The sequence below is a fragment of the Colobus angolensis genome, unplaced genomic scaffold (genome assembly GCF_000951035.1).
Source record: "Colobus angolensis palliatus isolate OR3802 unplaced genomic scaffold, Cang.pa_1.0 Scaffold311, whole genome shotgun sequence".
Taxonomy (NCBI): Eukaryota; Metazoa; Chordata; class Mammalia; order Primates; family Cercopithecidae; genus Colobus; species Colobus angolensis.
The window spans coordinates 2,366,437-2,378,189 of NW_012116389.1; the positions used below are offsets into that span (position 1 = coordinate 2,366,437).

Consider the following 11,753-nt stretch of genomic DNA (forward strand, 5'->3'; position numbering starts at 1 on the left):
GAACAGGCTGGTCTCTGACTCCTGGCCTCAAGCAATCCTCCCACCTAGGACCCCTAAAGTACTGGGATTACAGGTGTGAGCCACAATGCCTGACCTCCTGGAACTCTTAAAATAAAAAAGTTAGGATCGTTTACCAATTTTCCTGTCAAAATTCTAGTCTTTGGGTTTTTCACTGGGTTGATATATTTTCTCTTTGTGAAAATCATATAACTCTTTTGAGTGAGACTTGTTAGCTATCATTAATTATGCTGTTGTTTCAGTGTCTAATTTTATGTGCTTTTATTATGAAATGCAAACATTATACATTTTAATCAGCGACTTGGTTTGTTCAAAGTCACTCTGAGAGGAGTGATACCAATGAAAAAAGGTCAGTTGATTCCAGTGCTAAAAGGGAAAAACCTGTGGTCCGCCCAGAAGAGATTCCTCCAGTGCCTGAGAACCGATTTTTACTGAGAAGAGATATGCCTGTTGTTACTGCAGAACCTGAACCGTAAGTTGGATGACTACACTATATATTTTTATTTCTCTGAGACACAGTTCTGTCAGCTCATTGCATTCCACACTCATGTATGGAACATGATCCATGTTTGAAGCACATTGAAAGATACTATGGGAGTATTAGATTAATGAATGATATGTAGGAAATATGGGACATACCAGATTATTGAGTGATATGTACCGTATCTTTCAGAATTCACATTCTAGTAGGGAGAGGAGGTTGGGCAAGTTGGTCAGGGAAGCTCTTATTGGTGATCTGGAAAGATTTTATTCCTGATCTTCTTGCCTTTGCCTTTTATTAAAGGGGTAAGGTTTTAGTTATCAGAATAGAGAGTTAGTTGAATTCTTCAGATCCATTTGAGTGATGAAGCATGCTTTCTAATTTGAATAGTGTATAATTAATTGCATGGTGAGTGGAGATACAATTTAGTATCATAAATAAGTTACTTTTGTCAACTTGTTCAACGATTACTTCTCTGCATTGGAAGAGTGAATGTGTCGCTTTAGATTTAGTCTGAGAAAATAGTATTTAATGTATTTTGTATATTAAAGTTTAGAATTATTAAAAGAAAATGTTTCATGAACAGAAATACCATAATGGCTGGTGTTATTGATAAGTTCCCTATGAAGAGTTATTTTGAAAGCTGAAAAGTATAAGAGTCCTTGTTTATAATTAGGTCTCTGCATAAAGTTATTTAGTTTATTAAATATTTTTAAAGCCTGATATTGTCTTGTTTTAAAAAGTGATTGCAAAATGGCATGTATCTTTGAATTAATAGCTTAACATAATATGTTTTCATTATTAAAAATTCTAGCTTCTTTGCTTATTTTTAATTTTCATCACAATCTTCTTTTCCTAGGAAGATTCCTGATGTTGCACCCATTGTAAGTGATCAGAAACCATCTGTATCAAAGTCTGGACGGAAGATTAAAGGAAGGGGCACAATTGTATGTGTGATAAGACTTTTTTTGAAGTTATGTATCTAATAAAAGATTTTTACCTATTGTTAAAATCCTAGCTTTAATTTTAGATATAATACAAAATCTATTCAAGGAACTAATTGTATTTTCCATGGTTATGGGAAGGTATTGCTGTTAGAGCAAAGTATACTGCTGTGTTTGAATGGGTTTAATTGAGTATGAAAGGAGGAACATGTGAAACCATCAGTGAGTATGCTGAGAAATCATTAAGACTTTAAAGAGGAAAATTTTATGTGGATTACAGGTGAATCTCAGCCTTGTCCATCTCTTTTAATGCCTTATTTGAAATAACTTCACCTGAGGCCGGGCGTGGTGGCTCAAGCCTGTAATCCCAGCACTTTGGGAGGCCGAGACGGGTGGATCACAAGGTCAGGAGATTGAGACCATCCTGGCTAACACGGTGAAACCCCGTCTCTACTAAAAAATACAAAAAACTAGCCGGGCGAGGTGGCAGGCGCCTGTAGTCCCAGCTACTCGGGAGGCCGAGGCAGTAGAATGGCGTAAACCCAGGAGGCAGAGCTTGCAGTGAGCCGAGATCTGGCCACTGCACTCCAGCCTGGGTGACAGAGTGAGACTGTCTCAAAAAAAAAAAAAGAAATAACTTCACCTGAACCTAAAATAAAAGTTAAAAAGAAAAAAAAAAAGAACTTTAGACCATCCTTTTGGTAACTTAAATCATTACCTTTGATGGGATGATCTGAGATTGGGTCTTTCACTTAACTCTGTCATATAGCTGACTGTCATGGAGAGGCATTTTAAAAAATAGCATTCTTTTTGTTTTTAAAGCGCTATCACACACCTCCAAGATCAAGATCCTGTTCTGTGTCAGATGATGATGACAGCAGTGAAACTCCTCCTCACTGGAAAGAGGAAATGCAGAGATTAAGAGCATATAGACCACCCAGTGGAGAAAAATGGAGTAAAGGAGATAAGTAAGAACTTTGAGTAAAAACACAATCCTGTGTCTGTAATATTTTAAGTGTTAAAGGGATTGGATACAATTCTGGACTTTTCATTAAAGAGTCAATGAAAGATTCACAGTCAGAATTAGACTGTGACCAAAGGAAACACATTTGGGACTACTTGGTGAAAGTAGTACTCTTAACTAGTTGGGCTTTTCAATCAAAATCCTGTTCTCCTTAAATAAAAACTATAAGCCTGTATCTTTTAATGACCTCTTAGTCAATTTTAGAAATAATTAGGACTTAGAAATTATATAGCAAATTCTTTCCTAGCCAGCCAGGTCACTGATGAGTTCATTGGTAAATGGGAAAACCTGCACTCGGTGTGCATGTTGACTTTTGATCTCGGAGACTGTTGCTTTTTTAGAAGTGTATACATCTCTTACCTTCAGTACTGTCCCACAGTGGAATATTTATTTTAGGAAGGGGACAGGCTCCAGAATAGCTAGTGAAAAATATGCTAATGGGACCCTGTGTGATCCTCCATGGTAGTATTCTCTTTTTCTCTGGGGCATCCTGCAGAGTGGTTTGGAATTGGGAAAAGGAGGAAAAGGAATGCATCTGCTGTGTAGAAGTGGCTCAGACACAGTGGTGCTGAGGACTTCCAATTTTGAACCTTGACATAAACGCTCAGATTGTAAAGCCTATATCTGTTTTTGTGTACTTTTTCCTCAATTTCTTTTTTAAGTGGTTTACAGTCTTAGGGGAAATCTGGATTACCTCTGTGAGGCGGAGAAAAAACAAACTTCATGCTAGTTTCAGGCAGCTATCCTGCATCTTCAGAAAATCAACAAATTGTTTAAGACCTTGGTTTGACTCACCCTCAGAAACTGTTCTGAGAGGCAGAGGGTTGTGAGCAGGTAATAGCCAGGAACTCTTGTGATTGAGTTCAGCAGTATTCTTGTGATTAGTTGGTTTGGTTTTCAAACACATTTTCTTAACATATGTAAGGTTCTTTGCTTAGCTTAAAAAAAAAAAATCCTTTTATAAGTGAATTTGTTAGTAGTTCTCAGTGTGTGTCTCTGAAAGCATAACAAGACAGGCCTATAACTCTGATTCATGCTTCCTGCGTGTGCTTAAAGTGTTAATGGGGTCAGGAACTTTGTTGTTAACAAAGCTGTGTCTTAGGCGTAGAAAACATGCTTATAAATCACCACATGAATATTATGTCCTTTCTATAGGTTAAGTGACCCCTGTTCAAGTCGATGGGATGAAAGAAGCTTGTCCCAGAGATCCAGATCATGGTCCTATAATGGATATTATTCAGACCTTAGTACAACAAGACACTCTGATGGCCACCATAAAAAACGCAGAAAAGAAAAAAAGATTAAGCATAAAAAGAAAGGGAAAAAGCAGAAACATTGCAGAAGACACAAACAAACTAAGAAGAGAAGGATTCTTATACCGTCTGACATAGAATCCTCAAAATCTTCCACTCGAAGAATGAAATCCTCTTGTGATAGAGAAAGGAGTTCTCGTTCTTCCTCATTATCGTCTCATCACTCATCAAAGAGAGACTGGTCTAAATCTGATAAGGATGTCCAGAGCTCTTTAACCCATTCCAGCAGAGACTCATACAGATCAAAATCTCACTCACGGTCTTATTCTAGAGGAAGCTCAAGATCAAGGACTGCGTCAAAGTCCTCATCACAGTCTCGAAGTAGATCAAAGTCCAGATCTAGTTCCAAGTCTGGGCACCGAAAGAGAACATCAAAATCACCAAGAAAACCAGCTTCTCAGTTAAGTGAAAATAAACCAGTTAAAACAGAACCTTTAAGAGCAACCATGGCACAAAATGAAAATGTAGTAGTACAACCAGTTGTAGCAGAAAATATTCCTGTAATACCACTGAGTGACAGTCCGCCCCCTTCAAGATGGAAGCCTGGACAGAAACCTTGGAAGCCCTCTTATGAGCGAATTCAGGAAATGAAAGCTAAAACAACCCATTTGCTACCCATCCAAAGCACTTACAGTTTAGCAAATATTAAAGAGACTGGTAGCTCATCATCCTACCATAAAAGAGAAAAAAATTCAGAAAGTGATCAGAGCACTTATTCAAAATACAGTGATAGAAGTTCAGAAAGCTCACCAAGGTCAAGGAGCAGATCTTCTAGGAGTAGATCTTATTCCAGATCATATACAAGATCACGTAGTCTAGCTAGTTCACATTCAAGGTCTAGGTCTCCATCATCTAGATCTCATTCACGAAATAAATACAGTGATCATTCGCAGTGTAGTAGATCATCTTCATATACTTCTATTAGCAGTGATGATGGAAGGCGAGGTAAGAGGAGACTTAGATCCGGTGGGAAAAAAAATAGTGTTTCACATAAAAAACACAGCAGCAGCTCTGAAAAGACACTTCACAGTAAATATGTCAAAGGTAGAGACAGGTCTTCATGTTTGAGAAAGTATAGCGAGAGCAGATCATCTTTAGATTATTCTTCAGACAGTGAGCAGTCAAGTGTTCAGGCTACACAGTCAACCCAGGAAAAAGAGAAGCAGGGCCAAATGGAAAGAACACATAATAAACAAGAAAAAAACAGAGGTGAAGAAAAATCCAAGCCTGAACGGGAATGCCCTCATTCAAAAAAAAGAACTTTGAAAGAGAATCTTTCTGATCACCTTAGAAACGGCAGTAAGCCCAAAAGGAAGAATTATGCTGGTAGTAAATGGGACTCTGAGTCAAATTCAGAACGAGATGTAACTAAAAACAGTAAAAATGACTCCCGGCCATCCTCTGACAAGGAGGAAGGTGAGGCCACATCCGATTCTGAATCAGAGGTTAGTGAAATTCACATCAAAGTGAAACCCACAACCAAGTCGTCTGCAGATACTTCACTGCCTGATGATAATGGTGCTTGGAAATCAAGCAAACAGCGCACATCAACTTCTGAGTCTGAGGGGTCCTGTTCCAATTCGGAGAACAATAGAGGAAAGCCACAAAAGCACAAACATGGGTCAAAGGAAAATCTTAAAAGAGAACACACCAAAAAAGTGAAAGAGAAATTGAAAGGGAAAAAAGACAAAAAGCACAAGGCTCCAAAACGAAAGCAAGCATTTCACTGGCAGCCTCCACTAGAATTTGGCGAAGAGGAGGAGGAGGAGGAGATTGATGACAAGCAAGTTACTCAGGATTCAAAAGAGAAAAAAGTTTCTGAAAACAGTGAAACCATAAAAGATAATATTCCAAAACCTGAGAAATCCTGTGAAGAGGGCAACCTTTCAGGTAAACATAATACAGTGACTGTTTCCTCAGATCTTGATCAGTTTACTAAAGATGATAGTAAACTCAGTATTTCTCCCACAGCTTTAAATACTGAGGAAAATGTGGCCTGTTCGCAAAACATTCAGCATGTTGAAGAAAGTGTTACCAATGGAGTGGAAGATGTGCTTCAAACAGATGACAACATGGAGATCTGTACTCCTGATAGGAGTTCCCCAGCAAAGGTAGAGGAGGCTTCCCCTCTAGGAAATGCACGGCTTGATGCCCCAGATATAAACATTGTTCTGAAGCAGGATATGGCAACAGAACATCCTGAAGCAGAGGTAGTAAAACAGGAAAGCAGCATGTCTGAAAGTAAAGTGTTGAGTGAAGTGGGGAAACAGGACAGCAGCTCTGCTAGCTTGGCTAGTGCTGGAGAAAGTACCAGGAAGAAGGAGGTGGCTGAGAAGAGCCAGGTCAACCTCATTGATAAGAAATGGAAGCCCCTGCAAGGTGTGGGGAACCTGGCAGCACCTGCTGCCACATCCAGTGCTGTGGAAGTTAAGGCGTTGACCACTGTGCCTGAAATGAAACCACAAGGCTTGAGAATAGAAATTAAAAGCAAAAATAAAGTTCGGCCTGGGTCTCTCTTTGATGAAGTAAGAAAGACAGCACGCTTAAACCGTAGACCAAGAAATCAGGAGAGTTCAAGTGATGAGCAGACGCCTAGTCGGGATGATGATAGCCAGTCCAGGAGTCCAAGTAGATCTCGAAGTAAATCTGAAACCAAATCAAGACACAGAACAAGGTCTGTCTCCTATAGTCACTCAAGAAGTCGATCGAGAAGCTCCACATCATCTTATCGGTGAGCAATATTCTCTTTCCTTCTCCCAAAGAGAGTCTGTTATTGTTTAGCTTGGAAGAATATCAGAATTAGGGACAGAATCACTATTTCCAAATATCTGAAAGGAATAAGAAGTCTTGTTTTGTGTGATTCAAAGAGTAGATTGAGGACTTAGGGAGAGGGAATTTCAGGAGGAGAAATTTGGGCTGGGTTTACAAAACTCTATTACTATCAATTTAAAGCTCTCTGTCACTAGAAATGAGTTCCCATGATAGTTGGTAAATTCTCCATCTTTAAAGGTGAGGCTGCTTCTTGCCAGTCAGCGATGCCTTAGAAGGGAATGCTGAATTGATAGAATATATAGAATTTGCAGATCATTAATCTAACCTTCCATTTTACACATGTGGAAGGTGAGGGCCAGAGAGGCAAAGTTACCTGCCCAAGACATGTGTCTTAGCTTAGATGTGGGATAGGGATAAACACGATCATCTTCAGGTTTTTTTGTTGTTGTTTGAAAAGCAATAAAAGAATTTAAAACACCTTTTCCTCAACTTTGTCACTCTGCACCTTCATGAAAAGGTTTTTTATTATAAATTGCATCATAACTTGTCAGCATAGAATGGATAACAGATGAGAATTAAAAACTAAAAATATTTGTGATGGCAGTAGGAAGTTAGTAAGCAGTTGTGTTGCATTCTTTTTCTTGTAAATATTTTATCGTTTTACCTGTTTCTTAATTATTCATATCCCTTATTATATTGTGCTTGATACTCATCATTTGAACTGAAAATACTGTAAGAATCTTTGACATGTTTTTCCTTTCTAGTCATTCATCAGTCTTTCTTCCTTTGCCTACCCAGACTTCTTAAAAAAGGAACTGCCACGTGCCATCTATACTCGGTCTCCCATTTTCTCCTCGGCTGTGTGCTTGCTGCCTTCTGTGCCTTCCCCTCCCTGCATCTCTTAGTTTACTGACTTAAGACTTTCAGGTACTTCCTATGGCCAATGCTGTGGCATATTTTCAGCCTCACTGCTGGAGCCCTCTGCTAGCTCTCCTTTCTCCCACTCAGGCCATTTCGTCCTTGTGTTATCGGCTTCTCTTCCTCCTCGTGGCATTTTCTCTCTGAGTTCCTGTTGCTAGATGTAGTTGCCTGTTGAGCGACTCCGGCTTCCTGTCTGCTTATGATCTGCCTTACCATTTACACAGAGACAGCTCTGAGCTATTAGTGATGCTGGCCACTCTTCTCATTTACCTTCCCACCTCTGCCTTGGAGTGGGTGGTATTTCAGTTTGTAATGAAGACAGCAAGGCATGAAAGGCTCAGGGACTTGTTCTAGGCTGTGTAGCTAACAGGTAGTAGACTGAGAGGGATAAGCCTGAGTGCTGCCCTGCCTCCCTGTTTTGGTTACCTGCCTGGGCCTGACACCCCCATTAAGCTGCGAACTCCTTGAAGTCAGAAACTGTGTCTTACTTATCATTCAGTCACCTCATAGGGTCTGGCTTTATTATTTTTGGTTGAATAAAAGACTACGATCTTATTAGAACATGATGTATTCATTTTCTTGCAGATATACTGGAAGCAGGTCAGTCTTCCAAAACATAAGTGCATACTGAATAAAACCTATGGTGATATTACATAATGTCACCTATACACAGAGGTATTGTTCTGTTCCTGAATGACAGGCTTAAAGTAGGGGAGAAGAGTGGGGAGCCAAGTGAATGCAGAGGGGCAGAATTGTACTGCTTACATTTTTGCTTGTTTTATTAAGTATTAGACATAAAAAAATGATTAAAGTATAAAAAACTATGTAATACATACTCATGTACCTGCCATCTAGCTTAAAAAAATAGAACTTTGGGCTGGGCGGGGTGGCTCACGCCTGTAATCCCAGCACTTTGGGAGGCTGAGGTGGGCAGATCACGAGGTCAGGAGTTCAACACCAGCCTCACTGACATGATGAAACCCCGTCTCTACTAAAAATACAAAAATTAGCCGGGCGTGGTGGTGCATGCCTGTAATCCCAGCTACTCAGGAGCCTGAGGCACTAGAATCACTTGAACCTGGGAGACGGAGGTTGCAGTGAGCCGAGATCGCGCCACTGCACTCCAGCCTGGGTGACAGCGAGACTCCTTCTCAAAAAAAATAGAGCTTTGATGTACCAGTGCCACCCCTAGTTGCACGCCTATGTCCCAAAGTTAACCATTATTCTAAACTTTGGTTATAATTTTGTCTTTATCGTTTTACCCCAAATGTTTCTGTCTTCATACAATGTTACGTTTGTATTTTTTATAAATAAAATACTTTTATATATATAGATATTCTACATTTGCCTTCTTCATTCAACATTGTATTCTAGAGATATATCCTGGATGATACATGTAGCTGTAGTTCATTTTCTTCAGAATATTTTATATGTCTCCACCTTAATTTTTTTAACCCATTCTACCATTAGTGGAGATTTGGTTTATTTTCTTCTCAGTGTTATTGGTGTTATAAATCAGTCTTCTATGAACATACTTGTGCCAGCCTTTTCTTGTTTTTCTTCATTTTCTTCTGTTTGATTTTAACCATGGTTGTTTTGAGATTTCCTCATTAGCTGACACTGTCACATCCACTGTCAGGAGTTTGTGAGAGGCCTTTCTTCTTCTTGTGTTTTCCTCTTCCTGCCCTAGCAGTAATTAATTTTAATATCATGGTGAGTTAACATAATTACATATTTTTTCAATTGCTTTAATTGTAGATCAAGAAGCTACTCTAGAAGTCGGAGCAGAGGATGGTACAGCAGAGGCCGAACCAGAAGCCGGAGCAGTTCCTACCGGAGTTACAAAAGTCATAGGTGAGCTTGTGATCTCGCTCTGTGATGTGGTCTCCATCATGTCCACTTTTTAAGGCTATATAGATAGAGGGGGTAGTTGTTGAGAAGAATCATGTCATTACTGAATATAATACTGGCCTATTTTCTCATGTAGTTTTTTCTGTGAAAGAGCTGTGGAATTCTTGACTATTCCTCTGTTGGGATCTTATCAGAGTGAGACAAGAGAAGCAGTAGAAATATTTAAGAAGCCTTGACCCCTGCCTCCACCTCCCCCACATGCATCTTCCTTAACCTAAGTTTTACATCTGCATTCACCTCTTGACATGGGTTAGAGATTGGGATAGGAAGATTGTAGAGAGGGGACCAAGAGGAAGAAGCATATATATTGGGGGAAGGGTGGCCCCAGATTTCTAGTTCTCCTGGCTGCTTTCCCTCTTTTGCCTCTGAGGTATTTTCTACTGCTGTCACTTCACTTTACTTAACAGAGGTCCTACCTGTACAGACCTTTCCCCTAACTCCACCCAGTTTAGAGCCTCCCTTTATATGCATCTCAGAGAAGAACTGCATAAAACTTCATCTTATGAAATCCAATAGGCTTTTTAGAAAATCCAGTATACTTTTGATATGAAAACAAAGCAAATGTAGCTGTGGGATTTCACTGTATTTTCACCTTGGTGGGCAAAGAAATGTCTAGATATTTGATATAGCCCATCCTGCCCTGATCTATAAGATGATGGTCCTTCATGTGATTAATATTAGGACGTCCAGCAGGAGCAGATCCAGGAGCAGTTCATATGATCCCCACAGTCGGTCCAGGTACGAACAGGGATTGGGAAACCACCAGTGGGGCAGAACTGAAAGATCTTGTTTTATAAACTGTTAGTTCAAAGTGGTATTTTACTGAGTAACTAAACGCATATATTTGTCTCCTGAAACCATACCTTTTCTAAATGAGGTCTTTTTGACAAGTTTTATCTGTTGTCCCATTGTACTCCAGTGTCAAAAATGACAGTATCAAATTGTAATGGCAGGTGTTTATTGAATATAATTGCCTACAAAGATCCACCAGATTCAAACTAACTTGTTAATTTTATGGTATTTTTCAATGCTGAAAAGAAATTAAAATTTTTCTCTTTAATTATGTTAAGTCTCATTTGGGGGCAATTGTTAAATGTTTCCAGTACTTGTTTTGGAAATATATCCTCACGCTGTCACCTAGTGCCCATGTTCTAAGCTAGAACACTCCTAAGATCCTAAAAAGAAATAGGAACATATGAGTATTTGAGTGGGAAAATTTAGTGTTTGTTGTTGCTCTTAAAGCAGGTCCTACACCTACGATAGCTACTATAGCAGGAGTCGGAGTCGAAGTAGAAGCCAGAGAAGTGACAGTTACCACCGAGGCAGAAGTTATAATCGGCGGTCCAGGTGGGTCTCTCTCCTTTATCCTCCCTTATCGCACTGCAGGCCATGATGTGGGAGGTGACGGGCTGCTAGTGGAAGAGAAAGCGGTATAACCTTCCAAGGACAGAAATACTTCTTTCTGGTTAAATGTGAACAACCCACAAGCAGCCACTAAAAGTGGCTTTTATATTAAGAGTTGCCAAGTAGTATATGTTGGTTATTATTAATGTTTGAATCTAAAATGGGTTTTTAAATATTCACATATCTTGGACAGACCTTTCTTTTGGAAAGAAAGAAGGCCACCCAAACTATGGCCACTTGCTTAAATAGAACTACTTGCTAGCAGTAGCAGTTTCTCCTTTTTTTTTAAATAAAAAAATACATAATATCATTTGCTTCAGCAGCAGGATTGAGGTTTATAGGTTGTCAATTATTTAGCAAAATACATTTATGTATTATATGTATTATGTTTAACATATTTTGGCTTCTGCAAAAGTCTTTATGTTAACTTTTGTACTGGCCTTTTCTGGTGGCTTCTGGTCTTGCCTTCCCCTGTTCATTGCAACTACATTGATGCTTGTAAATATCAGTGTGATCTGGATACTCCCTTGCTTGAAACTCTTCAGGGACTCCCTACTGCTTTCATGATCAGGTCCAGCCTCCTCAGCACCAACTCTAGCTCAGACTCTTTCTGGCTTCCCTCCTTTAAAGTGCTGGGACTTTTCCTTCTGCCTGGAGACACACATGCCCTCTTCACCATCTCCTCTTTTGCCACTTGAAATGGCCAGTTCCCATCTACCCTGCAGATCTCCACTGTCACTAGGCAGCCCTCCCTGATGCCTAATTATTGGATACAGTCCCTCCCATGTGCCTGTAAGACAGCCTTTGCTCCTACTGCGGCTCCCCTTGCTCCTAAATTATTTGTCTTGGCCACTCTTCTATTCTGTCCTTGAACCCCAGAGAACTATACTTGGTTTCGTGTCTGTGTCTGTGTGTGCGCGCGTGCGCACCCAGAATCTTGCAAAACGCCTGGCTCACAGTGAATG

The 11,753-nt window shown here is 39.8% G+C and overlaps 1 protein-coding gene across 1 annotated transcript in view; it reads left to right on the forward strand.

The window, feature by feature from the left end:
- Positions 1–11,753, forward strand: part of NKTR (natural killer cell triggering receptor) — a 48,340-nt gene that overhangs the window by 34,722 nt on the left and 1,865 nt on the right. The window contains exons 10-16 of the mRNA XM_011950952.1: positions 335–490; positions 1,359–1,446; positions 2,266–2,411; positions 3,623–6,511; positions 9,232–9,327; positions 10,066–10,122; positions 10,630–10,731. Of these exons, the coding sequence (XP_011806342.1) occupies positions 335–490; positions 1,359–1,446; positions 2,266–2,411; positions 3,623–6,511; positions 9,232–9,327; positions 10,066–10,122; positions 10,630–10,731 (3,534 nt within the window). The remainder of the gene's footprint in view (positions 1–334; positions 491–1,358; positions 1,447–2,265; positions 2,412–3,622; positions 6,512–9,231; positions 9,328–10,065; positions 10,123–10,629; positions 10,732–11,753) is intronic.